This window comes from Eptesicus fuscus, chromosome 23, assembly GCF_027574615.1.
Source record: "Eptesicus fuscus isolate TK198812 chromosome 23, DD_ASM_mEF_20220401, whole genome shotgun sequence".
In the NCBI taxonomy this organism is placed as follows: Eukaryota; Metazoa; Chordata; class Mammalia; order Chiroptera; family Vespertilionidae; genus Eptesicus; species Eptesicus fuscus.
The window spans coordinates 28,855,942-28,883,684 of record NC_072495.1 but is presented as its reverse complement, the minus strand read 5'-3'; the positions used below and the strand labels follow the sequence as shown (position 1 = coordinate 28,883,684).

At 53.6% G+C, this 27,743-nt stretch overlaps 2 protein-coding genes across 3 annotated transcripts in view; both read left to right on the top strand.

Annotated features, from left to right (window-relative positions):
- Window positions 1–1,728: 1,728 nt before the first annotated feature.
- On the top strand, window positions 1,729–18,398 carry CHFR (checkpoint with forkhead and ring finger domains). 2 transcript variants are annotated; one of them, XM_008157241.3, is made up of 17 exons: window positions 1,732–2,045; window positions 4,319–4,418; window positions 5,113–5,222; window positions 6,038–6,097; window positions 6,196–6,402; window positions 8,075–8,239; window positions 8,532–8,691; window positions 9,516–9,670; window positions 9,758–9,920; window positions 11,138–11,280; window positions 12,783–12,899; window positions 13,323–13,406; window positions 13,912–13,982; window positions 14,868–14,955; window positions 15,384–15,491; window positions 15,904–15,976; window positions 17,192–18,398. In XM_008157241.3, the coding sequence occupies exons 1-17, from the start codon at window positions 1,913–1,915 to the stop codon at window positions 17,232–17,234; spliced, it is 1,980 nt and encodes a 659-aa protein (XP_008155463.2). In that variant the 5' UTR covers window positions 1,732–1,912; the 3' UTR covers window positions 17,235–18,398. The 2 variants fall into 2 exon arrangements, with proteins under 2 accessions (XP_054568785.1, XP_008155463.2); XM_054712810.1 differs by lacking the exons at window positions 15,384–15,491; window positions 15,904–15,976; window positions 17,192–18,398 and adding an exon at window positions 15,253–15,377 and having other exon boundaries at window positions 1,729–2,045.
- Window positions 18,399–19,339: 941 nt separating this feature from the next.
- The window catches only part of GOLGA3 (golgin A3), a 32,648-nt gene continuing 24,244 nt past the window's right edge, over window positions 19,340–27,743 (top strand). The window contains exons 1-3 of the mRNA XM_028133627.2: window positions 19,340–19,623; window positions 22,956–23,264; window positions 25,512–25,670. Of these exons, the coding sequence (XP_027989428.1) occupies window positions 23,132–23,264; window positions 25,512–25,670 (292 nt within the window). The 5' untranslated portion in view covers window positions 19,340–19,623; window positions 22,956–23,131. The remainder of the gene's footprint in view (window positions 19,624–22,955; window positions 23,265–25,511; window positions 25,671–27,743) is intronic.

The following is a 27,743-nucleotide window of genomic DNA, read 5'->3' as shown; positions in this document are numbered from 1 at the left end:
AGCACAAGAGGTATACCTCACGTGCACTCCTAGCTATCCTACTGCTGTGTAGTTTTTGACACAGTAAGCTTTTCGGGGCTCCCATTTCCCGATAAAACTGAAGTGGGACTGTGGTGGTCCTAAGGTGTCCGATCCATCCGTGCTGTGAGGAGGGCTGGGCCGTGATCCCCAGGCCCTGGTGATGTCATCTGAGATATGATCCATCTGTCCATTTTTCAGGATTGTCCACTGACTAGGGAAGGTATTTATTCCAGTAGCTGTTTTCTGATTTTCATAAAATATCAGATACAGAACAAGACTTCCTGTCCATTAAACAAATAGATTATATTTTAGACAAATTTGGTTGCACGTGAAATACAGCCTGAATAACACCAAGGAAAAGAATGTAGCACATTTGCTGCACTGCTGTGAGGTCGTATTTCTACTCCCCCTGCATCTCCCTTCCTTTGTGGCTGCAGTTTCAATAGTCGTTTGAGCCATTTGCCTCTCGGCAATGGGATTTTATTTTTGCTTACATTTAACAAAAATATGTTCCCTTAGCTCAGCTGGCATGAGACAAAATGAGACTCATGTAAATATATATTCAAGATTAGTTATTTTTTAAATATACATTTTTATTGTTGATAGTATTACAGGTGTCTCCCATCCCCCTCTTGACCCCCCTCGATTAATTATTAAGTGCAGACGGCTTGGTTATGGTAACATAAATGAAACAAACCTATATTTTATTTAAAGGTGGTGGTGTGTTAACTTAAGTGGATGTATCTGTGGGCTCATAAATGAAGTTTTCCCCTAAAGCTCTTCTAAAATCGTTCATTACATTTAAGACAATTCACCACGGGGAGTATTTTTTTCTCCTTATTATAGAAATCACAAACCCAACAGCATGCAGAATAACATCATCAGTGCTCAGTTACCCACTAATTATGGCTGTAACAACAGTCTCTAGTTCACCTTGTCTGGTCATTTTATTCTTTTGCTAAAGCATTTTAAAGAAAATTATAACGATGACACTTCATCCCCAAATACTTTAGTACTGTTATCTAAAAATGGCATTTTCCAACATAACCAAGATCTTGTAACAACCACATCCAAGACAATCAACAATGACCTCATACTGTCCAATAACCCCAGAGAAAGCATTTCTCAAGAAGAACTTCCTCTTGTAAAGGGGGAATCACTGTACCTGGGACACAAGCTGGGTGTGTGTTACATTTAAGTACCTCGGTCATCTAACATAGTTTCCTTGTGAGATACAGCAAAAGGAAGGGCTCGTTTCCCTGTGAAAGTAAGACGTTTTTGTCCCCATTACACCGTGAGAGTAGATAATACCGGCCTGAAATAACAGCAATGGGGTAGAAACGTTCCTCACGTCTTAACGCGACTCTTCCTCCCGGGCATCGGACCTGCAGAATCTCGCGGGCATCCCTGCGCTTCCTACTCGGCTCGGAGAATTCCTGTAGGTGCTCCAGGGGCAAGTCACTCCGCCCTTCTGCCCTGACTTAACATGGCGCGGGCGGCTGCTACAGCCGAGATCCGCGAAGGCGCAGACCTCCCGGCCAGCACCAAAGATGGCGTCCAGGCCCGCAGCCTCCCAGGTGCGCATGCGCCGCCGGCCCCCCGCGTCCACTCTAGCCGTCGCGCTCTGTGGTGGGGTCGGCCAGCCAATGGCAGCCGCGGGCCCCGCCCAGCGGATCAGCTGAGGAATCCGCGATGTCTGTTGACAGCGGCGGCGGCGGCGGCGGCGGCGCGGCCGGTTCCGGGTTCGGCGCGGGGCGGGGGCTAAGCCGGGCGGGTGGCTCGCGGGAGGCGGCGCGGCGGAGGCGCTGAGGCCCGGAGGCCACGGGGCGGAGCCGCGGGCAGCCGCCCGTCCCGACGTTTCCGGGTCCGAGTCTCGACAGATGTGAATCCGATGGAGCAGCCCGGGGACGGCGAGCAGCCGCCTCCGCAGCAGCCGTGGGGGCGGCTCCTCCGCCTGGGCGCCGAGGAGGGCGAGCCGCCCGTTCTCCTGCGGAAACGGGAGTGGACCTTCGGGCGGAAGAGAGGTGCTGGCCGGGGCCGGGCACCGGGGTGGGGACGGGAGACCGGGGTGGGGACGGGAGACCGGGGTGGGGACCGGGGGCCGGGGGCTGTGGTGGGGACCGGGGTGGGGTCGGAGGGCGGGGATGGGAGCCGGGGTTGGGGCGAGGGGCCGGGGTGCGGTCGGGAACGGGGACCCGGGTCCGGTCCGGCGTGGGGCCGGGGGCCGGGATCGGGAGCCGGGAGGCCCTGGGCGGGGCGCCGTGCGGACCGGTTTTTCCCGTGAGAGCGGCCATTTATTTACTCAGTGGGGTGCGCCCAGCCACTTCCGAGTGCCTCCCGCAGATTGCTTAACCCTGGGGACGGCTTGGAGGAGGCGCATGGATTGGTCCCCAGCGTGCGGTTGCTCGGCTCCATTCCTGCACGGGGCACCTCTGACCTCAGGGCGATGAGGAGGAAGGGGGCTGGGAATGCGCAGCTCTGTGGGCATTTAAATGGCGCGCTCTTCACCATCCCGGGGTCACGGAAGTCACAGGGAAGTTGGGAGAGCCCCGGTGAGGAAAGTGAAAACGTGCCGAGACGGACGAGATGCGGCGACAGCAGTGCCTACGGGGCAGTGTACAGCTGCGGGCCTCCTCTTTAAGGACATCTCGAGCCCCGGCTCCCGTAGCCATTGAAGGATGTGTTGGTCTGGGGACCTGGGGAGCCGAGGGCCCGCAGCTGCCGAGAGAAGGTGCCCGGTCCTGGGCACTTCCTGCCTTGCAGGCCTCAGCCACCATCCATCGCCTCATGGACTCCCTTGCAGCTTTCCTGCAGGGGGAGAAGTGCACTGATCAGGCAAAAAACAAAACACCAAAACCCAGTTTGTCTGAAAATAAATGATCACTCTGTATACTTTTAAAAAGAGAGAATGAGGAAGATTACTGTTTAAAAACATATGTTTTTGGTTTCATTTTCTCCCTTATGATGGACGTGCAGCTGTTTTTGTTTTGGGTCGTTTTGTGGGTTTGTTTGTGGTTTTTTTTAGTCGTCTTAAATCCCAGTATCAAGTTAATTTTTTTGACAACTTTGGAAGTGCATACATATCATTAGAAACTTCTGAAAAACAAACTAATTGTCTTTAATTGATGTTATTGGAAGTTTGGGGAAGACCAGAGAGCCCTGGAGAGAAACGGCTGAGGTTCGAACACCTGGCGTCACCGCCTAATTTGCTTTGCCCTAACGCACCTTTCTGTGCCTTCCTGCCTACTTCACAGTCACCGCAGAGGTTAGATGAGACCGCCAGCATGAAGCGCTTTGGAGAGGCCTGGCTTCAAGTTAGCACTTAATGTTAGCCATTGTTATTATAACACAGTATCCCAGTGTCATTTCACATGGTAATGCAAGGAGCAGAAACGTGTTGTTGAGTTAATCTGCTTCCTAATAGGAGTCCTTCTAGTGACTGTATTAACCTTTCCGGCAAAACCTAAAGTTGCTGTACTGGAAGCTTTTATTCTTTAGATTTAAGGACAGAACAAAGCATTTGAGGATTTTTCTCCTTGCATTTAATGAGGAGAGAGGGGTTGTGTTTAGCTATAGCTGCATCTCCCTTCTGTTTTTAATTTCCTTTTTTTAATATATATTTTTTTATTTCAGAAAGGAAGGGAGAAGGAGAGTGTTAGAATCATTGGTCGGCTGCCTCCTGCATGCCCCCTAGTGGGCATGAGTCTGCAACCCGGGCATGTGCCCTTGACTGGAATCGAACTCGGAACCCTTCAGTTTGCAGGCTCTATCCACTGAGCAACACTAGCTAGGGCTGTTTTTAATTTCCTTAAACATGTATGTGTGCCTATGGTCATTTTCTCAGTCATATTTTATGTGACTCTTTTCCATTGCTTCACTTTTGTATGGTTTGTGAAACTTAGGTTACGCGGAGGAGAAATTAAAGACTGAGTTAGAATACTGAAGAATTACATAACCCCCTTGGTATCTTTTAATATTTATCAGGCCAGCTGCATATGTGTGCGTGTTGTAAAACTCTCACCCAGAAGCTGTTGCTGTTTTGCGGGAGGTGTTGATAGGGTGTCCTACCCCCTAATGGGCAATCGGTCCCTGACCCTCTGCATTGGGGAATTAACACTTCAATCCTTTGGAACTTTTTCTTTGCAACTTCTTGATTAGGCGTTGTCTCCTGAAGTGCGCAGCACACCGTGGGCCCTGATTTCCACTCACATGCAAACCTGCTCTCTGTGGTTCAGCAAAGCGCAGGATTGCATGGTACCCACAGTCATATTGAGGGGGGCCCCCTTCTGTGTTTTAGGTTGCGACCTTTCGTTTCCGGGCAATAAGCTGGTCTCTGGAGATCACTGTAAAATCATTTGGGATGAGAAATCTGGGCAGGTGCTGCTGGAAGATACCAGGTAAGCTCTTCCTGAGCTGCTCTTCCTTTTCCTGGCGTAGCTTCCGGGACCTGACGAAGCCAGTGACCGGAGAGGCAGCGAGGGTTGGTGTTCTTCACCGGGGTGGTTGGCCAGGCCTCAGGGTCTCGGGAAGTGCGCGCTCTGCTCTCCGGGGTGGGATGCTCGGTGACACGCGGGTGTCTGTGATCCTTCTTGGATGTACTCCAATTATAGCAAAAATATCCCAGAAATAAGACTTAAAAGTCAGGGACAAATTTTGGGTTCTCACAAACCTACGTAAGTTAGACTTCTTCCCCCGAAATTTAAGAAGATAAAAATTGTTATTTTATGAATTCTTATACAACGTAAATAGCACGTAAAAGAGCTCCCCCACGGAAAGCATGTAAGTACTTCGCACTGATGAAGTCTGTGGCCTTTGCTCTGAGTCCATCCACGTTGTTGCAAATGGCAATGCTTCATTCCATTTTACAGCCAAGTCACCTTCCATTGTCTATGACAGCCCGTCGTCTGTCCATGGGCACTTAGGGTACTTGCACACCTTGGCTGTTGTGAATGCTGCTGCCGTGTGCATGGCGGTGCACGTATCCGAGGCGTAGGATGGACCTGCTTCCTGATGGTGGTGGAACAAGACGTGTTTAGGTAGGGTAAGGTGCGATGTTCGGTAGGGTAAGGTGCCCCTTCGTTGTCTCCGCAGCACCAACGGCACGGTGATTAACATGCTGAAGGTTGTGAAGAAGCAGACTTGTCCTTTGCGGACGGGCGATGTCATCTACGTGGTGTACAGGAAGAACGAGCCAGAGCACAGTAAGAGGGGGCCCGCTGGGTGGACACCTGCGTGCTGTGCGGTGGGGACGTCCTGCCGTAGCCGGGGTGCTTCGTGGAAAGAGTCTGTTGAAGCAGCCTCTTCCTGTAGGAACGTTCGTGTTAGCTCTTTACTGTTTATGGAGGTTCTTGGTGAGGGTAGTGTCTGTTCAAGATTGGGGGAGTTGACCTTGCCCTCTGAGCCTCAGGCCTTCTTCCATACAGACCACCGGGGTCGTGACCGTGAACCTCCGTGGCAGCCACGGAGAAGGGAACGGGGCTGGGTTGGGTGCAGAATAAAGGAAATCTGCGTTGGGGGAGTAAGACCAAGAGCAGGGGTGGAGGCCCCGAGACTGGACAGGAGAGAGCAGCACGCCGACGGGGCTCCGCTAGGCCTTTTCAGCCCGGAGTGTCTGCGTCTGCGGAAGAAGCAGGATATTGGGCAAGGAGAGCGGAGGAATCTTTCGAAGGTTCCTCCCGAAACAGAAAGAAGGGGCGGGCGTCCCCTCCGTTTCTGCACCTGAATCCCAGCCGGGCCTGGCCACACAGAAGGGACAGGAAGCGAAGGCTCTTTGCTCGGCAGGTGCCGTGCCTCCCTTTGTCGGCCTCCTGACTCCAGACATGTTCTCTTGAGGCTTAACGTTGGTTCAGATGTTTTGGGCCATTTGTTCTATAATCCCTGTAACTGGTGAACGTTGTTAGTGGCTGAATAGACAAGGTAGTCAGCAGGACAAACTGGCTGGAGGGAAGAGAAGAGGAAAATGAGTTTGGCTTGGTGCACAGGCCGACACTGCTCTGACCGCGTTAATTCCTTTTAGACGTGGCGTACCGCTACGAGGCGTTAAGTGAAAAGCCAGGCGTGGCACAGGACTCCTTTGGTAAGTGCGATCACAGCAGGGACTGTCGTGTGAGGAGCCGCTCCACCTGCTGGCGTGCACAGCCCTGACGGCTCCTGCTGCTGCTCTTGTGCTCACAGAAGCCACAAAGGAAAACGTGTTCCATGCGACCAAAGATACCTCAGGTGCAGGGCGAGGGGACCAGCCCCAGGGCCTGCCGTCGTCGCCCACCACTCAGGCGTGCTTTGAGGAACCACAGCCATCGACGTCCACGTCGGACCTCTTCCCCACGGCCTTTGCCTCTTCCATGGACCCCCCCGCAGGGCGAGTGCCACCCTCCGGCTCTGGTGAGAGGGGGGTTTGGGGAGGTGGCTCCGATCGTTTCTGTTTACCCATCGTGGCTGATGTTGTTCTGAGACAGATGCAGCCACGGAGGAGCTCTGAGGGGCCAGCGGGCACCAGGCTCTCGGTAGTAAGATTTCTGGGCAAGAAGTATTCTTGTTCCCGCCCCAGGAGAAATGCTGAAGGTCAGAGACGGTGGTGCCGTGGTGCTTTGTGCAGTTCTGTCGGGATAGGATCCACATCACCTGGCAACTACTCGTCTGCAGCGGTCTCTGGGTTTGCCCCTGGACATTTCACGTAAACGGGATCCTACATTATGTGCCTTTGTGTCTGGTTCCTTTCAGTGAGCATCATGCTTTAAGACTCATCTAGAGCAGCGTGTTATTTCAAACCAGTTTTACTTATTTTGGTCCTAACACATGAATTCTTTACCTCCCTGGTTTCTAGAGAAAATGCAGACTATCTAGCTGCAGTGTGATGTGTTATTACAACGTACAGTGCTTCTGAGCACTTACTTCCTACATTGCATCACACTGTACGTACTAATATCTGCAGCGATTCTTCCGTGTTTTTCTTCCACATTATCTTTAGAATTAGCTTTTCTGTAAGCAAATTGTTCAGATGGAATTGTGAAAACTTGGGGAAATTTTCCTGCTTGTGTGCCTAAGCATTGTATCAGCAAAACAACTGCAGTGACTACCTCCAAGGCTCATGCTCAATGTGGGGCAGGTGCCAAGCACTTCTGTTAATTCTCACCATGAGCAGCATCGTGGTCTTCGTCCTTGAGGGAGAAGCCCGACGGAACATAGAGGCCCGACTGAGAGTCGGAGCCAGGACCCGGCCCAGGGAGCTGCCCCTTTCCTTCTCTTGGTTTACGGGATAATTGGTTCCCAAAACAATTCTAACTTTTTTCTTTCAGCTGCAGTAGGCCAATTTCCCCCCCAAAATAACCACACTTAATCATTTGAATGTTACAGACTAGATATGTATTATAATATAATGCCATAAACGAGGTCTTGACTAGATAAAGGTTGTTGGAAAGGTTTTTCGCCGTTCTGTCAAATTCATTTCAGTGTATGACTCTGCTTCTGCTTTTGAAGACGGTGCTTTCCCCAGGAGGTAGCTTTCTCCCTGTTTTCTTTGTCGCCTTGGGAAACAGTTCGCACTCTCCATCCCTACTTTTTTTTTTTTTTAATATGTTTTTATTGATTTCAGAGAGGAAGGGAGAGGGAGAGAGATAGAAACATAAATTATGGGAGAGAAATCATTGATTGGCTGCCTCCTGCATGCCCCCTACTGGGGATCGAGCCTGCAACATGGGCATGTGCCCTTGACCGGAATTGAACCTGGGACCCAGGACCCTTCAGTCCACAGGCCCTTCAGACCATTGAGCCAAACCGGCGAGGCCTCTCCATCCCTGCTTGTCTGTCTTCCTACTACACCTCTTCCGAAAGGTCTCTGTGTGAACTTCTGGGTCCACGGTGTGGGTGACACGGCGACAAGCGGGAGGAGTGGCCTCGGGGAGACGAAACGCCCGACTGATCCCCGTCACAGATGTCTGCGTTTCTCCCTGCGGATGTGCTGTGCGCCCAGCTCCACGAGCGCAGTGACGGGCACAAGGCACACAGCCCGTGCCGAGGGCGTGGAGCAGAACTCCTCCTGCTTGTCTCTCCACAGCTGCCGGAGGTGCCAGCGTCTCCCCGGAAGGGTGCGGTGCACCCGTGACCAGTGATGAGCCCTCCAGCATCCCGTCAGCTGTCCCCAGAGAAGGAGCATCCCCTCCTCCATCGGAACCGCAGGATCAGGAGGGCCTGGAGCCCATTACGAAGAGAATGAGAGGAGGTCAGAGTCTCACGGTTTCTTTACATAGAAATGTTACTGGACACAGCTGCTGCCGGACAGCTGGGCCTTCGCTCTCAGCCATGTCTCCTGAACATCTTTCTCACGTCTTGAACTTCTTCTGAAACAAAACTTGAGCGTCCTGCAACGTGAAACATCAGGGCCTTGTTAAAAAGGCCCTTCAAACGCCGGCGAGGACGGTTCTGTCTGCAGCTTAAAACTCGTCAAACAAAAAGAGCACGCCTCTGTTCCCTCCGTGGCTGTGATGGTCACACTGTGTCCCTTTCTCTTGCAGATGAGGAGCCCAACCTGAAACTGCCTTTGCTGGTCGCAGACCAGGGTCGGGACACCCATGGCACCCTCGAGGAGGTCAGAGCTGCCGCCGAGAAGCCTGACAAGATGGAGGAGACGCTCACGTGCATCATCTGCCAGGACCTGCTGCACGACTGCGTGAGGTGCGCGCTCGCGGGGGCCGGGCCGAGGAGGAAGCCAGCTCCGGGTGGCGTTTGGGGTCGGGTCCACTGACGTAACCGTTGAGTGGCCAACAAGCCGAAAACCTGGCCCCAGTGGCCAAGGCTGTTGTGGCGGTGGCCTTGGCTGACACGGTCGTGGTTACCGAAGTGGTTGGTCCACTTCAGATGGAGACCAGGTGAACTGTCCCTGGCGAAGGAAACGTAGTAGCTCACACAGAATGAAGGTCCCAGGAGCGGCTTCCGGAGAGCCTCGCTCCTTGCTTTGCTTAGGGGAAGAGTTAGCTTGTCCGTTTCCGCTTGAACGCAGACCTTGGTGCCTGGTGTCTCCGAGCCTCCGGTTCATGAAGTCACAGTGTGCTCTCGGAACCTTCTGGACCAGAATGCCACACGGCCTCTCGTTTCTTTTCGTTAACAAGGACCCAGTGAGAGTAGCTTAGGTTGCACACTATGTTTTCACGTGGGGGCCGTTTCCCAGGTGGTGTGTGGGAGTCGGGCGCAGTCCCGGTCACTAACAGAGGATGCAGACCTGCCAGCTGTGGGCAGCACACAGCACAGGCTCCAGGCCCTGCTGAGGCGAGAGCTCGGGAGCCGGGGGTGTGCTCGCTCTTCTGTCCTGTTACGGACCCTCAGCCTGAGCAAGGCCCCCTCCTCCTCTGGCGAAAGAGGCAGCGTGCGTGACCGGGCACCCGAGCTTCTGATGCTCCAGGCAGGCCGTGCCCTGGGGACGGGGCCGCTGTGGCGGGTGGGCAGGCGCTCCACCTGCAAGTGCTCTGCAGGGGCGTCTGAAGGCCTGTCCTCGTGCTCAGCCTGCAGCCCTGCATGCACACCTTCTGCGCGGCCTGCTACTCGGGCTGGATGGAGCGCTCCACGCTGTGCCCCACGTGCCGCTGCCCCGTCGAGCGGATCTGTAAAAACCACATCCTCAACAACCTGGTGGAGGCGTACCTGCTCCAGCACCCAGGCAAGTGGGGCGGCCGCCGGCTCCCGGAGACCAGGGTGTGTGTCCCCAGGGCCGCCCGCCAGCAGAGCTGTGTCCTTTGAATTCCAGACAAGAGTCGCAGCGAGGAAGACGTGCGGAGCATGGCCACCAGGAACAAGATCACTCAGGACATGCTGCAGCCCAAAGTCAGGAGGTCTTTCTCGGACGAGGAGGGCAGTTCGGAGGACCTGCTGGACCTGTCCGATGTGGACAGCGAGTCCTCGGATGTTAGGTGAGCCTGCGCCTGGCAGGGAGCGGGGCGGGCTCTGCCCCGAGCGGCCATCTCCCTGCTGTGCCTGTGACTGGACAGTGATTCCCCGGCTGGAGGGAGAGCAGTTCCCGGCTCCGAGACGGGGAGGGCCGTTGGCTTGTTTACCCATCCGGCCATCCATATATGTGTCATGAACACTTCTCTCTTAGCAAAGTAGGATGGCTGCACTTAGACGTGACTTGACCGTGCACACGGCTCTGGTCTCCCGATGATCTGACTCGGGAGCAGCGCTGCAGTGGTTCCTGCCCTTGCAGCTTCGAGCTCGTGTCCAGTCATTTCCCGGCGAGGAGCAGGTGGAAGGGGGCCGGTTAGGCTAGAGTCTGAGCGGGAGGGGCCTCGCTGGCCTCTGACACGGGCGTCCTCGGTGCCCCGCAGAGGGGTCCTGGGGGTGGTGCGCCCGGTGAGCGGGGCTGAGCCTCTTCTCAGGGCTTGTGTTTCTTCTGGTCAGGCCTGACCCATTCTTCCCTCACGGGTTCCCGCCCCTGGTGCAGGCCCAGGGAGGCGTTTTCAGGCTGCGATCAGGGTCCCTGTGCGTCATCCGTGGGTGGTTCTCACTGCCCGCCGTGGGAAAGCTCAGCTGCACTGCATCGTCAGGTGGTGCAGGGCTCCTGATGGCCACTGGGAAGGCTCCTGAGGACACAGTGCTCGCCCAGAGTGCCTCTGCTCTGACTGTAACGCTGTGCAGACATTTCCTGGGTGGCCAGGGTGACAGTCCTACGTACCCTGGGGGCCTGAGAGCGCTTCTGAATGCGGTACCCAGCTCGCCCAGCATCGAACCTTGGAGAGCGCGTCCTGTACCCTGTGGGGACCGAGTGGCCGTGCCCCTGAGACATCGTGCAAAGCGAGGGGTGGGCAAAAGATGCCTCAGAACCCCAGGAGCAGCCGAGGGGCAAGGGCTCTGGAAACCGAACAGGAAAGGGAGCTGGGAGGTGGCAGAGAGCAGAGCCTTCTGATTCCTGCTGCCGCCTCGGGGTGAGCAAGGACAGTGGGGTGCCCACCCTAGAGCACTCGCTGGGCCACAGCAGGTGCTACAGGGCTGAGCCGGAGGTGGTGACGCGGTCCACGAGCAGGGAGGGCACTGCCAGGCTCGGGGATCGGCCCTGTCCCTCACCACCTCCCACACCCCTGAGAGCGGCTGTCCCCGAGCCCAGGTTCAGGTCTGTGTGCTCCCCTTGCAGCCAGCCGTACATCGTGTGCAGACAGTGCCCTGAGTACCGAAGGCAGGTGGGGCCGCCCCTGCTCTGCTCGGGGCCAGGCAGCGAGCAGGGGCCACCGCAGGCCTCTGGCGACACACCGTCGACATCTGCCAGCACCACGACAGGTGAGACAGCCGTGCCCTCTGTGCTGTGGCTCTGCTACGACCACTCGGGCTGCGGCCGGCGTTTCTGCTGATCCCTCTCTGCTCTCCTGTCCTCTGCCTCTAGTGGTCCCACCCCCTCATAGCTTGCTGCTTCTCATATCTGTTTTGGGCCTCTGCTCCTGGACACTCCTGGGGATTCAGTCCTAATTCTCACCCTCGGCCCCCATAGCCCACTGCTCGGGCAGCTGGTGTTCCCAGTGTTGTCTGCCAAAGCCAAATGGCCGTCACACATGGGCCCCTCCACTGCCTGTTTCCAGGGGGCCCCAGGGCGTCCAGAAAGGGATCGTGGACACAAGGAATCTGGGTTGTCTCCCCACAAGGACCCAGCCTCGTGGCCACTGTCCACCTAAGCCCATCATGAGGTCACTGACCAAAGCCACTTTCCTTTTTGTTATTGTTGGTCCTCACTCGATATTTTTCCATTGATTTTCAGAGTGGAAGGAAGGGGAAGGAGGGGCGAGAGAAACATCAATGTGAGAGAGACACCGATTGGTTGCCTCCCACACGCACCCTGACCAGGGCCAGGGATTGAACCTGCAACCCAGGTACATGCCCCTGATCAGGAATTGAACCTGCAACCCTCTGGTGAGCAGGCTGACGCTCTAACAACTGAACAACACCAGCCAGGGCCAGAGCCACATTTTTTTTTTTTTAAAGTATATTTTACTGATTTTTTTACAGAGAGGAAGGGAGAGGGATAGAGAATTAGAAACATCGATGAGAGAGAAACATCAATCAGCTGCCTCCTGCGCACCTCCTACTGGGGATGTGCCCGCAGCCAAGGTGCATGCCCTTGACCAGAATCGAACCTGGGACCCTTCAGTCCGCAGGCCGACGCTCTATCCACTGAGCCAAACCAGTTAGGGCCAGAGCCACATTCTTAACCAGATGCCACAATGCCATGCCGTGGCTCTCGGTGACTTCCTGTAGGCCACGTGCACAGGGATGGACAGTGCAGTGCTCGGTCACCTGCTGACTGCCACTCAGCAGGTGACAAAATGAAGATGGCAGTCCCCATCGGGACAGGGCCTGGAGCAAGTGTGCGTGCTCAGCGCCCAAGGGTGCTGCGTCACCGCGGGGGCACGTGCACACAGTGTCTGGTGCGGGTCCACAGTCTTGCTGCCAGGCCTGTTGTTTGTTTATTTGGAGGATGCTGAGATTAAATATAAAACCCACTTTATTGTTTCGTGGTGTGTGCTCTGTAGGTTGGCCTATCTTTATAGGAAGTGGCAGAAAACCTTCATGATCGTTGAAATCTTGGTTGTTTTTAATCTGTTCAGACTCCTTCGTTTCAATGGTAGACTGTCAGTTGCCCTTGAGAATAGGTCTGACTTCTCCCTGGGTGTTCGTGTAGGTCTGTCTGTCCTCTGTGCACTTTGTAGCCACCCCAATAGACGTTGTCTGATCGGCTCCCTCTGCCTGTGTCCCGACACCCCGCTTTGAGCATCCTGTCTGTTCTGCAGCCCAGGATTACGTGTGCACCCTGCAAGGAAGCCACGCCATATGCACCTGCTGCTTCCAGCCCATGCCCGACCGGAGGGCAGAGCGTGAGCAGGACCCCCGCATCGCCCCCCAGCAGTGTGAGTACGGGGGGCGGGGGGCGTGTTTGCCTGGGTGACCTCCCACCGCAAAGCCTCGCCTGTGTGTCCTTCAGGCTCAGGATTCCAAGCACGGTTGACGCTTGTGTGTGGTGGGAAGTGAGCACGCAGTTCTGTGTTCCATCGCAAAGTCCTGTCCCCGTGTGGCCTCTCCCACACGGTGAGGCTGTTCCCACCACACACGTGTTTCCGTGTTTGGTTCTCTTTCTGGAGTCTGCGTCATACCTCTGTCCCCACATCGGGGCCACAGTCGTTCTGTCAGGTCACTTGCATCTGGTAGATGAATGCGATGCTTTGATGCAGAGTTTGGGGGTCGCTGTGCCATCGAGTTTGTCGTTTACTTGATGGCCCTTTGCCTCGTTCCTCCCTGAGGTGTCCCGCCTGGTGACCGTGCTGTCCCCACAGGTGCCGTCTGCCTGCAGCCCTTCTGTCACCTGTACTGGGGCTGCGCCCGGACCGGCTGCCTCGGCTGCCTGGCCCCCTTCTGTGGTAACGCTGCTCTCAGCTGGTCGCTTGAGCCCCGCATGTTCTCTTGGTGCACTTGAGGGCGGGACAGGGTGGCGTGGCCTACTGTGTGCCAGAGGGGGAGAAAGCCACTGTAGGTCAACACAAATCAATTGCCTTTTCCTGAACACTGCGTGGGTTTGCCATTAAAAAGTGTTAGCGTAGCACCAAGCAATGACAGGAGGATTCGAAGGACCCTGAGTTCAGAGCCAGGAAGCTTGTGTACACACAAGGATCCCCACCCCTGAAGAGGCACAGCCTGGCTGCAGCCTTCAGACCTGGGACGGCAGCCCGGCGCTGAGGGACGTGGAGAGTGGGCATGTCCGGAGGGAGGGAACGGAAGTCATTGCACGTGTTCCCGGCGTAAAGTGGTATTTTGTTGTGAAGCTTTTTGTTCCCTGTAGACTCTGTGGTGAAGGAAATGTGGTTATCTTAGCTGTCGGGTGAGACATCTATAAAAGGGGTAACATTGCTTCCCTCCACTTGACAGAACTCCACCTGGGCGACAGGTGTCTGGACGGGGTGCTGAACAACAACAACTACGAGTCCGACATCCTGAAGGTGCGTGGGTCAGGCCAGGGCCGAGGAGGCCTCCCCAGAACTTTCTCAATTACCCCAATGACTGCGTTTTCTGACTCACACCATCACTGCCTGTCAGCACCCTGTTGGTCTATGTCTGTTTTCCCCGTATTCCAAACACCACGTGTGTCCGTATTCCAAACACCATGCAGAGGGTCTGTGGGCTGGGCCCGCACCGCCGGACCTGGTGGAGCTGGGCCTTCTTTCTGGCTCTCTTCCTTTCCGACCGCTCCTTCCCCGTGTCAGGAGGCGAGCCCGGCTCTTAGAATTTCAGTGTGCACGTCAGTCCCTCGCCAAGGACTTAGCTTCACCCCATTCCGTGCAGCGTCACCCATAGGACTGCGACCTTCTCACCTGCACGCACGCCCCTGAGCACCTCTGTCCTGGGTGGATGAGCACATGGCCCTTCCTGTGGGTTTGCATGGCAGGAGCCAAGAAGCTCCGTGTGTGAAGGGCAGAGTGCAGACCCAGACCCTCAGCTTCCTGGTCCCATGCTCACGGGCCGGTTGCTACACTGTGGTGGCTCCGGCCAAGGTCGGTGGCTCACACTGCTGTGCTGGGCACGCCCTGCAGAGGTGTTGAGTATGCGTGACTGCACTGGCGGGTTGGAAGCCAGCTGCCTGCTGACGCTTTGAAGGGGCATCTGGACACGCATCCTGTGCACTGGTTTGTGTACGTGATGCCCTGTTGGGCCGTGGCCTGGTGCCCGGCTCTCCTGGCTGGTCTAAGCCATGGTCATGGGAGCAGGCCCCATAAAGGCGGCAGCTGCCCTCTGCAAACACCTGCCACGGTTTCGGGCCTTTTACAACCATTTACCCTCTTGTCCACGCTCGTGTTTTCCCCGTTCCCCTCGTTTCCCCATCACAGAACTACCTGGCGGCCAGGGGTTTGACGTGGAAGAACGTGCTGACTGAGAGCCTGGTGGCTCTGCAGAGGGGAGTGTTCCTACTGTCTGGTAAGCTCCTCTCGAGAACCTTGGCGCTGTCCATGGTCCCTGGCTCTCACCTTCCTTGCCCGGTTTCCTTTGTGTGACGTTTGCTGTGGGCACTCAAAATTACAGGCCCTTTCTTATATGCGTTTGGTTTTTGCGACATACTTGGAAGTAGCTCAAGAGAAAAATTATGTTTATTCTTCTAGGTACTTTGTTGGATTTTAAAAAATATTTAAGTTTTTAATCCCGGTGGACTTGTTCTGCAGTAAGGAAATAAATTGGCGTCTGGACTGGTTTTGTTCTTATTTCCCAAACGTCTAGCTCACTGTCTCCCCTTTTATGGGTCAGCGTGGTAGTTCCCCACTGGTTTGCATGGCCACGTATGTCCCGCTGTTCTGGACACTGATGCTCCTGACGTCTGGCCGTGCCCGCATGAGGCTGTGTTCTTCCAGATGACAGAGTCACGGGCGGCACCGTGCTGTGCTACTGCTGCGGCCTGCGAAGCTTCCGGGAGCTGGCCTACCAGTATCGGCAGAACATTCCGGCCTCTGAGTTGCCAGGTGAGGGACCCCCTCCCCACCCATCTCACTTCTGTTTTCTGTGGCTTCTATGCTCCGGCATAATAGGTAGGAACTCGCCCTGGCTTTGTTGGTGTTCTTGGCAGAGGCTGCCTGAGTGCCGTGCTGTGTCAGGGCCCTCGCCCGCCTGGTGTCAGTCAGGCCCCGGGTGTTGGCTGTGGCGTGGGTTTCTAACACAAGATGCACGAAACACCCTCAGAGACAGCTGGAGCCACCTCCTTTCCTGAGTGGGTGTTCAGTGAGCTTTTTGCCCTTTCCTGGAACGGGGAGACGGAATGTGCAACACAGTGCTGCCTCTCAGCCACAGCGTCTCTTTGGGGCTCCAGGTGAGCTCCCCGAGCGGCGTGTGATGTGGGGTGTACCTGTGATACCTTGTGGGCTCTTTCTCTCCTAGTGGCTGTGACTTCCCGTCCCGACTGCTATTGGGGTCGCAACTGCCGCACTCAGGTGAAGGCCCACCATGCGATGTGAGTGCCGCTGTGCTGCTGGGCGGGGCCTCACGGCTGGAGGGGGCTGACTTTGTTCTCCTAACTGAAGTTTTCAAGTGTTTGGACAAGTTGATATCTCAGCTTTTAGGGATGTTTGTGAACTAGCCAACTAGTATTCTATGTAATAAAAGGCTAATATGCAAATTATCCCCTTAACCGGGAGTTCGACCGGGAATTCAACCAGGGGTTGGGGCCAGCCGGACACCGCAGCCCCACCCCCCGGCTTGCCTGGCCTGATTGGCCCCAGTCAGCCCCGATCAGGGCAGGCTGGACCCCACCCATGCACGAATTGGTGCACCAGGCCTCTAGTCTCCTTATAAACATACTGCTTTAGTCACGTAGTATATATACAAAGTAGGGTCAGCGGGAACTGTCATGGGGAACTGTGCTCTCCTGTTACCTCTTATTTAGTGAAACTTTTCTTATTTAGTGAAACACTTTGTTTGCATCGGAATGTTCTCCACATTGCACCCCCGTAAGCACAGCCTCATTCCCAGCCGACTCATTTCCAGATCAGTGGCCATGGTCACTGGGACCATCCTTCCCAAGCCCCAGGCTCATGTGCGTACCATTGCACACTGGGTCTGTTGCTGGTGCTGTGAACGGGTGACTATGTTTGCACTAAATTTGCATCGGAATGTTCACTAGATGTCACTCACTAGATGTTTCCTACAAAGCTCTTAAAGGAGTAAGCTCACCTCCGCTTTTTTCTTTTTTAATATATATATTTTTTAATTTCAGAGAGGAAGGGAGAGGAGAGAAAGATAGAAACATCAACGATGAGAGAGACTCACTGATCAGCTGCCTCTCGCATGCCCCACACTGGGGATTGAGCCTGGGATCCTTCAGTCCGCTAGCCAACGCTCTCCACTGAGCCAAACCAGCTAGGGCTAAGCTCACCTCCACTTTTAAACCGGAGGTGTGTCCATCAGTGTCATGGGGATGCTGAGGACACGCAGCTTTGAGTCTCTTCTCCAAGAAAATTACCTAAAATTTGCCATTTCTATTTTGAAGTTTAAAAAGGAGAAAAGAAAGCTTCCTCTGGTTGTTTCTGTGATAGTGTTAAACGTATGCTGCTGTGAGCCCCCATGCACACCATTTCTCGTGTGGTCGTCCAGTGGGCAGTTTCGGAATTGGCTTACTTGAACGATTCTCTGGTGCTCTGGTGTGTAATTGACTGCTTTCCCTCCACAGGAAATTCAATCATATCTGTGAACAGACGAGGTTCAAGAACTAAGCGCTTGAGGATGCACCAAGATGGCTTGGAAGTGCAGGGGTCAATGACAGCGTGTTTCAGGAAATACTAAATATGAACATTTTAAGGGCATTTTACACTTCCCTCAGGGCATGCTGGGGGTCTGTGCATCCAGCACTCGGGTGTGACTTTTTCTGTGGAGGAGACCCTCTCAGTGAGGCGCAGCAGCCGCCTGGGGCACACAACTGTCCGCTGAGCTTGGGGCCGCCCGAAGTGCTTCAGCCAGAATAGCCACCAGCCGCCCCCCTCCTGAGATGGTGGTGAGCAGGTTTGCTCTGTACCTTCCCCACACTATGGTTAAAACGCACATCTCTCTTCAGGAAAAGTTCCATGGCAGAGAGAGGACAGTTGGTCAGAAACATTCTGTTGTTTAAGGAAAAGGTTTACAGGCTGTGCAGTGCCCCATGGGAAACCAGTAGTTTCTTATATGCTTTTTGTTTTAATAGGGTTGATGCTTATCTTCTAGTAAGATTTAAAATGCCACAAACTATAGCACAAGTAATATAATTTATATAATTTACAAGTTGACAAAAATTGGGGTAGTATGGTATTGAAAGCATAAACGTGTTTCTCTGTATTAATAAAAACGTCGCCAGGTGTCCAGAACTGCTAACCCTGGACCCTGACAGTGCACGGCCCCTCCCAGGCGTGGGCGAGCTGGGTTGCCACCACGCTGAGCCCACAAGGAAGCAAAGTGCTGGCCCTGCTGCTCCTCCCTCAGCATAGCTGCGGGCCCCACCCAGTGTCCCCATGTTCCTCATTCCTTCCTGTGGGGCCGTGGCCATGGGCGGCCAAAGTGCCAGTTGCAGGTCAGCCCTGGTGGCACCACGACCTCCCTGGAGCAGTCTCTTCCTTCCCACCAGGAGCACGAGGGGCCTTTTTTCCCACTGGTCCTTGCCCTGTCCTCCAGCGTTGGGTTTGCTGTCATCTGGAATAATACTTGAAGTTTTGTTATTTGTAAAAGAAAAAATGTTTTTTATTTTTTGTTAAGATCACCTGTTATGTTTGTTTGCAAAATTGTAACCTTCTTGCTTCTCAGGAATACAACGGTTGTCTTGCTCTTGATACAGACTGAGAAGCAGCAGTGTGTGTGAGAGAAGGCTGCCTTCCCACATCCAATAAACAAGCCGCATCTGTTTCTCTCTCCGCATGTTTGTTCTCTGGTGTTAGTCAGGACGTGCCTCTTACCATCACGGGGGCAGGTGGCTGTAGACTCACTAGTTACTACTTTCTAGTAAGGAGATTCCACCAAGCTGGCTCTCAGGCCCAGGTCTGAACACCCCAAAGGCACAGGGTTTCTTAGGTCCCTCAACCTGAAGGAGCCACAGGCTGGTGATTCACATTGAAGCCACAGGCTACGTTATGTCTTTGTTGCAGGTGTGCGCCCTTTGCAGCAGAGGTAAGTGCTTTTGGTATCATCCCTAAAACAAAGAAGACCTAATATGGAGAGGCATACCATGTTCATGGACTGAAAGACTCAGCATAGTAAAGCTAACAATTCTTACCAAGTTGTTCTATAGTTTTGTTCTAATGCCTATCAAAATCCCAGGAAGGATTTTTATAGGCAAGTTCATTCTAAAATTTATATGATGGGCATGAGTCCCAGAATAGCTAGAACAATGAGGAAAAATGACAGAATATACTTCGGGTATTTCAGCTCTCTGCAAAGCTCCTGGGATAGGCTCGGAGATCCCGGAACAGGGCAGAGACCCCGGAAACACCCACACAAGCAGCCAGCCGGTTTTTGACAAATGTGTCAAAGCAAGTGAGTGGAGGAAGGATAGATTCGAGAGTGCAGGGACAATTGATATCCATAGGCAAAGAAAAGACCTAACCTGCCATCTGACAACAATGGTGTGTTTAAAACGTTGCTAGGCTCTGAAGCAGGATTCATTTTCTTGGCGCGCTGGGAGGTTTGGGGAACCTAGGAGCCCGCGGTCTCGCCGCCGCCCTTGCTAGCCACGCCCCCAGCGGGCCCCGCCGCGGGAGGGTGACCGCGCCCACAGTCTGACAGGTTGGGCGGGGCCAAAGCTTTGGACACGCCACTTCCACCGGAAGCTCAGCTACCATGCTTCCGGTCGGAGTTGGTCCTGCAAATCGGAACGCTGCGTTTCTATGCGGGGAAGAGCCGCAAACTCATATTCTGAAATCCGCTTCGGGCCCCTGGTGACTGGGCTCGATGCCGGCCCTGCAGCCGGGGGAGCGGCTGCCGACGAGAAGAGGTGGTTCTCTCTTCCGGAACGAAGGCAGCGCGCACAGGCTGTTTCCGGGGGGGCCGAAGCCGTCGCCGCGCCCGACCCCGCCTCTGGCGCGGCCACGTCTCCGCTAGAGCAGCCGGGCTGGGCTGCTGCCGCGGTTCCTCAGCTCTGGGGTGAGGGTCGCGGAAAACTTCCAGGCCGGGACTCCGCCGGGGAGGGCGCGGGGCTTCCGTGCGTCACGGCGTGGTCGGAACGGAGGACGGGCGAGGGGTGGCGGGGCCTGGGCGGACCCCCGAGGGCGGGCCGCGTCTCCTCTGGAGGTGGCGACGCCCCGCGCCAGCCCCGCTCGCACCGTTGGTAGCCCGGGGGCACGGAAGCTTCTTGTGCAGGTGCCGGGGCAGCTGGCCTCGTGAATGGCCCTTCGTCCAGGCCCTCGGAACGCTGTCTGCGCGTGACGGGGCGTGATTTGGGGCAAAGGTGTCCGCAGTTGCTGTGGGCGCTGCCCAGGAACCTCGGGCAGCGCTTGGGCCCTTGTGCAGACAGACGTGCTGTCAGGGTGACAGGCGTCACGTGGTGTCGCGCGGTGAGTGTGAGGCCGGGTGTCCAGAATCCGCGTGTCTCTCTGCCTCTCCCTCCACCTGGATGCCATCTCGTTCCCCGGGGCGGTGAAACTTTGCAGAGCCAGTGGGCCAGGCATTGTCACTCGTATGGAGCAGGTGGACAGCTCAGACCTCCGCCGCAGGTGTTTGGTGAGTGTCAGTCGTGCGCCGGGCGCTGTTCCCCGCCCTCACCGAGCTCACGTTGTCTTGGAGGGATAGGGACAGTCAGTGAGGTGATTGCGGGGAGTATCGGCTGGTGCTTGGGTGGGTCTGGGAGGCCTGGGTGGGGAGGTGACTTTGGAGCCAACGTCTCTGTGACGGGAAACTAGCCTTGCAAAGCTGTGGAATAAGAGCGTTTCGGGCAGAGTGAACAGCAAGTGGGAGGACCGAGGGAGGAGTCAGTTTGGTGTCCTGAGGTGGAGAAGGGGGCAAAGGCGTCATGAGAAAGGAGGAAAAAGATGACTTGGGAGGAGAGGCCAGAGAGGGTGCAGCTCCGGCGTTTATGGTGGGAGGCCTGGATTTTATGGTCAGTGTGATTTATGGGACATAGTAAGCCATATGCAGGTGACTCATGGATTTTTTTAAAAATTCTGACTTGTCGCCTTGTCCAGGTGGCTAAGTTGGTTGGAGTGTCGTCTCGTACACTGGAAGTTGCGGGTTTGATTCCAGGACAGGGCACATCCCTGGATTGTATTTTTTTTTTCCTAAAAACTATTTTTATTGATTTCAGAGAGGAAGGGAGAGAAAAAGAGAGATAGAAACATCAGTGATGAGAGAATCATCATTGGGCTGCCTCCTGTTCACCCCACACTGCAGACTGACCCGCATTCACTGAGCCACGGATTGGATTGCATGTGAGATCCCCAGTCCTGGTGTGTGCAGGAGGCAACCGATCAGTGTTTCTCTCTCTCTCTCTCTCTCTCTCTCTCTGCATAAAAGTTTTTTTTTTAATTATTCCTTTAATATTACAAACATAACCCTTTACAGGAACGAGAGCTCTTTCTATCTTGAATAGTGAGAAAACGAAATAAAAATCATGACGTCACTTAGATTCAAAGTGGCCCCGCTTTTTTGGCTGGTTGCCTTAAGTAGCAATATGCTTTAGGTGAGAATATATTCCGTTGGTTTGTACCTATCAGTTTTGACAAGCAACAATTGAAAGGAAATAACACTAATGATAATAGCCATTTTTGAGGGCATGGGACAGACCCTGTGCCTTATTGCATTTAATCCTGGCAAAATGTTGTGTTATTTCTCTCTCCCTCTTCCTGGTGAGAGTGGTTAAGCAATGTGCCCATGCTCTCTCTGCTGAGGTGGTGGGGTCGTGCCTGAGCCTGTGCATTCTGCCGGAGCCTGTCCAGGAGGCTTCCCGGGACTCAGTCTGTGTATTGTCTCTGTACTCCCATCACTAGCCATTCTGCATGGGTAGAGCAGGCGATGCCAGCCCCCGTGGGCGCCTGTTCACAGGACAGGGTAAGGAGATGTTCAGAGTACATGGCCCTGGAGAAGCAGGCACACCTGTGTCCGCTTTCCTTGTGAGGACCACAGCTGACTCATCCCAATGTCTGTGGGATTTGTAAGCTGGAGAGAAATCGAGCCCACACCCCAGGCATGTGCCCTTGACCAGAATCGAACCCGGGACCCTTCAGTCCACAGGCCAACCCTCTGTCCACTGAGCCAAACCAGCCAGGGCTGAAACATATTCTAAAGGAAGTAAATGCCAACGTTCTCACGGAATGCGGAACAACTAACACCGTATCTGTTGACGAGGAAAGTCGGCAGTCATATCCTCAGCCGTGTCCTAGCTGGCATCGTTCAGTGGTTGGAGCATCAGCCCTCATACCAAAGGGTTTTGGGTTCGATTCCCGGCCCCTGTAGGGCATCTGTGGGAGGGGGCCAGTCAGTGTTTTTCTCTCTCAGTCTCCTTCCTCCCTTCCTTCCATTCTCTCTAGAAATAAATGGCAAAAAACATCCTCAGGTGAGGATTCACAAAGAACATCCTCGGCCACTTTACAAGCGACAACCAGTTGCCAAACTGGGCAAAGTTTGTTCTCTTAAACTTAGTCTCACAGGATGGGCTAAAGCAGGTCGGCAAACTGCGGCTCGCGAGCCACATGCGGCTCTTTGGCCCCTCGAGTGTGGCTCTTCCACAAAATACCACGTGCGGGCACGCACATACAGTGCGATTGAAACTTCGTGGCCCATGTGCAGAAGTCGGTTTTCGGCTCTCAAAAGAAATTTCAGTCGTTGTACTGTTGGTATTTGGCTCTGTTGACTAATGAGCTAAAGGATGCTGGTCTCCTGTGAGATGCTCTCTGTCCCCATTCCACAGTGGCTGCCTCTCCTTGTCCTTGACCCCTGTGCTTCCCCACACAGAGGACAGTGACCGCGTTCCCACAGCCGGCTCTCGGCACGGCCTTGGCACCGTCACGCCAGGTCTGGGGGGGGAAGTCCTCTGAGCGCTTAGGCTTGTGTTCTGCACAGAAGTACTTGTCCACATGTGGCTGCTTACACCGAATTAGTTAAATTTATAGGTAATAAGTAGTAAGTAAAATTAATAAGTGAAAACTCAGTTCCTCACCCCCCCCCCACCACCCACCCCCAGCTCAGTGGCCACCTGTGGTAGTTATAGAGCCATTATGACTCTTCTCTGTCCCAGCAGACGGTCTGGGGCCAGCACCAGTAATGACAGTAAGCGCCTTCAGGAGCAGGCCCGGTGTGGCTGGTTCCGCGTTGTGTTCTCAAAACCTAGGATATTGTAGGCACTCGGGATTTTTGGTGAATGAATGAATTTGTCTTTGTTTCTTATACATATGCAAATTGGGAAGCAAATCTTAATCTTGGAATTGTTACTTCAAATCTGACAACGAAGTTTCATAATATGTTGTTCCTATTTCCCCTCTTAGGTATCATATTACTTGGTTTGATTTCAAGTCATTTATAAGACTTTAAATCTCTTGAAAATGGAAAACCTAGTGCCGTCCTTCCCGGGGGATCCTGATGGTTGGTGATGGCAGAACCAAGCCTGCCAGCAGCTCCCGTGCAGCTCCCGAGTGTCAGCCCAGTGTGAGTCGTCCTGACCATGGATGGAGGGTCGGCCGTGCAGGGTGGCCTCTTGGAAGATGGATCCTGCAGTGGCACCTCAGCCTGTCCTGACGGTCTCCCGCAGCCCCTGGGCCCTCCGGCACCACCCGACCAGTGGGATGAAGCCCAGCGTAAGTTCCCCGTGTGCTGCCGACCCTGCCTTTACACAGAAGATGTGGATCAGCTTGCGTTGTAGAGGAAGACTGTGGTGTTTAAGACGATAGTGAACTTTTCATTTAAAATGTGTTTTTAGTATCCGATGAGTGTCTTTTCTTAGTTGATGCTATCTTTTTTTAAAATATATTTTATTGATTTTTTACAGAGAGGAAGAGAGAGGGATAGAGAGTTAGAAACATCGAAGAGAGAGAAACATCGATCAGCTGCCTCCTGCACACCCCCTACTGGGGATGTGCCCACAACCAAGGTACATGCCCTTGACCAGAATCGAACCTGGGACCCTTGAGTCCACAGGCCGACGCTCTATCCACTGAGCCAAACCGGTTTCGGCAGTTGATGCCATCCTTAAATCAAGTACCATGCTTGTAAAACAGAACAGAAACTGCCCCGCATTCTGCCCCAGCGAGGAGGGGCTGCAGTGGCTTCTGTTAAAGTTTCTGTGGGTCTTTCTCACACATCGTTATTCCCAACCTAGTATTCTGCCTTTTTGTTTGGTTGGCTGCCAGAATTTTACTACAGATCCAGAGCAGTCCAGTAGTGATCTAAGGATTATGGCACCACATTTGCATGTTAGCTGGTGGGTTATTTGTTCCTCAGAAGTACAGGGGTGAATTATTCACTGAGTCTTCATACCCCATTCGGGTCCGGATGCTCAGTGCAGTGTGTGCTTGAAAAATTATAGAGTACTGATTTAGTAGCAGCAGAAATTGCACTATGGTTCTGGAAAACCATGTTCGAGCCCTAAAGTGGCTTTGCTGGTTACTGCTCCTAAGTGCTGAGTGAGGCTGGTGACAGCGTGGGCCCAAGACCGAGGATCCCACGGGGGGCAACGGGGGAACCAGCCCTTGGATCCGCCACGAGGTGCAGCAAGCCCTCCAGAGGGTCCATAATTTATCTCGGCCTCGTGTCCTCTCATGTGAAAGGGAAGATGAGTGGAAGCAACCTCTCAGGGTCGTCGTGGGGCGGGAGGAAGTGGCCCACGTAAAACAGGCATAAGCAGGTGGGACAGTGACGTCGCCATTGCTGTTTGTCCAGTGAGGCCTGTGTTTGGGCCTTCTCACTGCTAGATATTTCCAGAAGTACAGTATGATGCTCAAGGGTTACTTTTTTTCTCTCAATTCTGCGAACTCATCGGAAAGTGGCATTAACCCGCTTGACTTGTACCTGAAATGCAGGACCCCCACCCCCACATACACACAGGGAAGCCGACGGGGTCTTTGAGGAAGCAGACACCGGTTCGTTGGTGTCAGGGCTGTGGATGGGTCCCCTCGCTCTGCTTTGTGTTTGAGGCACCGTTTGTGTTCTGATTTTACTTTTAGGGAGCATGACTGTAAGTAGCTGTATTGTTGGGACTCACATTTTAAGTGACAGAAACCCATTTTAAATTCACTTGGACCAAAGGGATGCCATAGGCCCCTCCCTCCCTCCACACACCACATTGGTTCTTGAACCTCCCGCTGGCTGGCCCACCAGGATAAGGGGCAGGGAAAAGAAAGACTAACAGTCATTTAATTGTAAGAAGTTTCTTCCTCTTTTCCTTCGACTAAGGAAATAGGTGTAAGTGAATGTGTAAACAAGTGTATGTGTGATACTGTCTGTGGGAGAAACAGTTGGATACGTGGGTGAATCGTCATCTTTGGATAAACTCGGGCTCCCGCCTTCACAGGTGCTCGTTGAGCAGAAGCACAGATTTGGGACTCAACTTTGCCGAAGTCATTCCGATCAGCTAATCCACCTCTTGCTTTAGATTTCTCATTTTGGTGGGTGAACTTGTACTTTGAAGTGACTGTGAGGCTGTGGCTCTGATTAGCACTGCGGTTCCTGAGCCTTAGTAGAAGAAACATGGTCAGCGATGTTTTAAGCATTTGTTTTCATTGCTGTCTTGTGAACACAGACTCACAAGATTTCTCATTGGTCTTGTTTAAATGAAAAGGAAATGATACTTATGTTCTTCAAAGTGTGAGGGTGAGGGCATTCCACAGGTGAGGGTGGTGGGCTCTGAGTGGTGGGGCGACCGATCCCACATCCCCGCCCATGCAGGCAGCCAGGGCCTGCTTTCCTCCCACAGTGAACGGATGCAGGGTGTTGAGGTTACTCATGCCCATGCCGCTAGGTTCTCCTTCGTCTTTTTAGCTGCGTATCTGCAGAATGACCTGGTTGTGTTGTTGTCATCGGATGGCCCAGCATGCCTTCTCTTCCAGGTGCCAGCGTCGAGGCGGACAGAGCTATGGATGAAGGAGAAAGCCCAGATGGGCCCAGCGAGGGGGACGCCTGTCAGAATGGGCCGATGCCACAGCTCCCAGGCCCGCCGTCGGCTCTCAGTCCCACCAAGAGCGCAGTGGGTCCTGATGCGCCTCCAGGTGTGGCTGGTTTCCATGACAACCTAAGGAAGTCTCAGGGGACTAGTGCTGAGGGCAGTGTTAGAAAAGAAGCTTTGCAGTCTCTCAGACGCAGTCTTCCTATGCAAGAAACGCAACTGTGTAAGCATCCGACCCGCCTCCTCCCCCTCTCCCCCCTCCCCAGCGCCCGTCAGTCACCACCTCCAGAGGCGTTCTGTTTTGTCACAATGGACTGTGCGTTTATTGCATGGCTCCATTTCAGAGAGAGAGGACACATCTTCATGGTCCGATATTCGTGGTGGGACTCCAGGTCCAGATTTAAAGGGCCTGTGTGTGCCTTTTGTCATCTGGGTGGTGGGCAGGCAGCCTGTGGGGAATTAGTCTCAACAGTTAACACTTTGAAAGCTTTCTTTGATGCCTTATTTTAGTCAACATTGGTTTTGTGCTGATCCCTGGGGGTTTTGGGGTGAACAAGTCACAAACTGGCAGCCTGTGAGGCCAAGAAACCTCCAGGCCGTTGTCTAACACTTCTTTCTCATACCCAGACATGTAATTTCACACTGTGGGTCATATACCCCTGTGCTCACATGACCCTACATAGGTCTCTGTAAACAGCCAGGGTTGGGATCATTACTTTTTTTTTTTTTTAACAAATGAATAATTTTTAAAAAAATATATTTTATTGATTTTTTACAGAGAGGAAGAGAGAGGGATAGAGAGCTAGAAACATAGATGAGAGAGAAACATCGATCAGCTGCCTCTTGCACACCCCCTACTAGGGATGTGCCTGCAACCAAGGTATATGCCCTTGACCGGAATCAAACCTGGGACCTTTCAGTCTGCAGACCAACGCTCTATCCACTGAGCCAAACCGGTTTCGGCTGGGATCATTGCTTTTTTAAACATGACTGTGTAGCTCACTCAGCACTGCCACGTGGCTTACCCGGGTCGTCTGTGCAGTGCGTGTCTTGTGTTCACTTCTAGGGCTGTATCCCAAGAGCAGGCTTCTTGGTCCAAAGCAACGGGCGTTTTTACGTATTCCCATCACGAGTGGTCTTATAGCTGCGCCACTAACGACCGTGAGAGCTCACTGTCCCCCACCCTCTTGCGCCCAGACACGTTCTCCGTTTCCACTGGTCTGATGGGTGCGCTCTGGTGACTTGATTGTGAGCCTTGCACTTGCCTGATTACGGGAGGGTCTGTTGGCCATTTGGTCATTCCTTCCTGTGAACTGTCAGTTGATGTGTTCAGCCCACTTTTATTTTGGGTTGTTTGCCTTTTTCTTCACAGGCCTTATTTTATTAAGGCTGTAGTATATTCTTAACATTTCTGGAAACTCATTGGCAACATTTAAACCAAGAGACATGTAAAAGCCTGGATTCCTGCTCGAAGGGATGTGTGAGCTCCGGTGCCCACGTGGCAGCGACCTGCGGCACCCGCTTCCCTTCCTGGGGAGTGTTCACTCATGACCTGCCTTTCAGGCTGTGTCCCTGGTGCTGAGTTTCAGGTTTGGGTTCCCTGCCTGCAGCCATAGGCCTCCGGGTTTCTGCCATCCGGACCACTTAGCCTTGAAAAGTACCAGACGTCTGATAAACGCACAAATCAGTAACGACGGTGGTGAATCCGAAGTGGAGTCATTGGAATTCCATTGCCCAGCTCTTTGGGGTTATTTAAAACGAGAGCTGCTTATCTTCTGCATCTGAAGGTGGTGTTGTCTATGAAGGGGTTAAGCTAGGACATTTATCTGCTCTCATCAGTGTATTCCCCTCCGTGTCCAACATACCTGTCTGCTGTATGTGGCAGAAACCTGTGACTTGTACCATTGCACTCGCTCTTTACCCTTTATTACCAAGTAAGACATTTAGGTTTAGAGAGTTTAAATCTTGTTATTGGCCAAAAATATAACATGATTCGTTATTGCAGGGATTTAGGAAAGCTGTGGGTAAAGTTCTATCTCCAGATGTAACTGCATGAAGAAAGCGCATTTGGTGTGACACGCTCACGTGACTGGGTGTCACTCCATCACGACTGCTCTTCACTGGTTCCTCTAACCTCAGAGGTCAGAGTTACAGCTCCATGAGGGCCACCATGGGC

What these genes read in the sequence shown, in the direction of transcription:
- CHFR (XM_008157241.3), top strand. Translation starts at nt 1,913, where the DNA reads ATGGAGCAGCCCGGGGACGGCGAGCAGCCGCCTCCGCAGCAGCCGTGG. An exon ending in TACGAAGAGAATGAGAGGAG is followed by an intron (nt 8,240 to 8,531) that starts GTCAGAGTCTCA and finishes TTTCTCTTGCAG; the next exon opens with ATGAGGAGCCCAACCTGAAA. An exon ending in TCCGGCCTCTGAGTTGCCAG is followed by an intron (nt 15,492 to 15,903) that starts GTGAGGGACCCC and finishes TTTCTCTCCTAG; the next exon opens with TGGCTGTGACTTCCCGTCCC.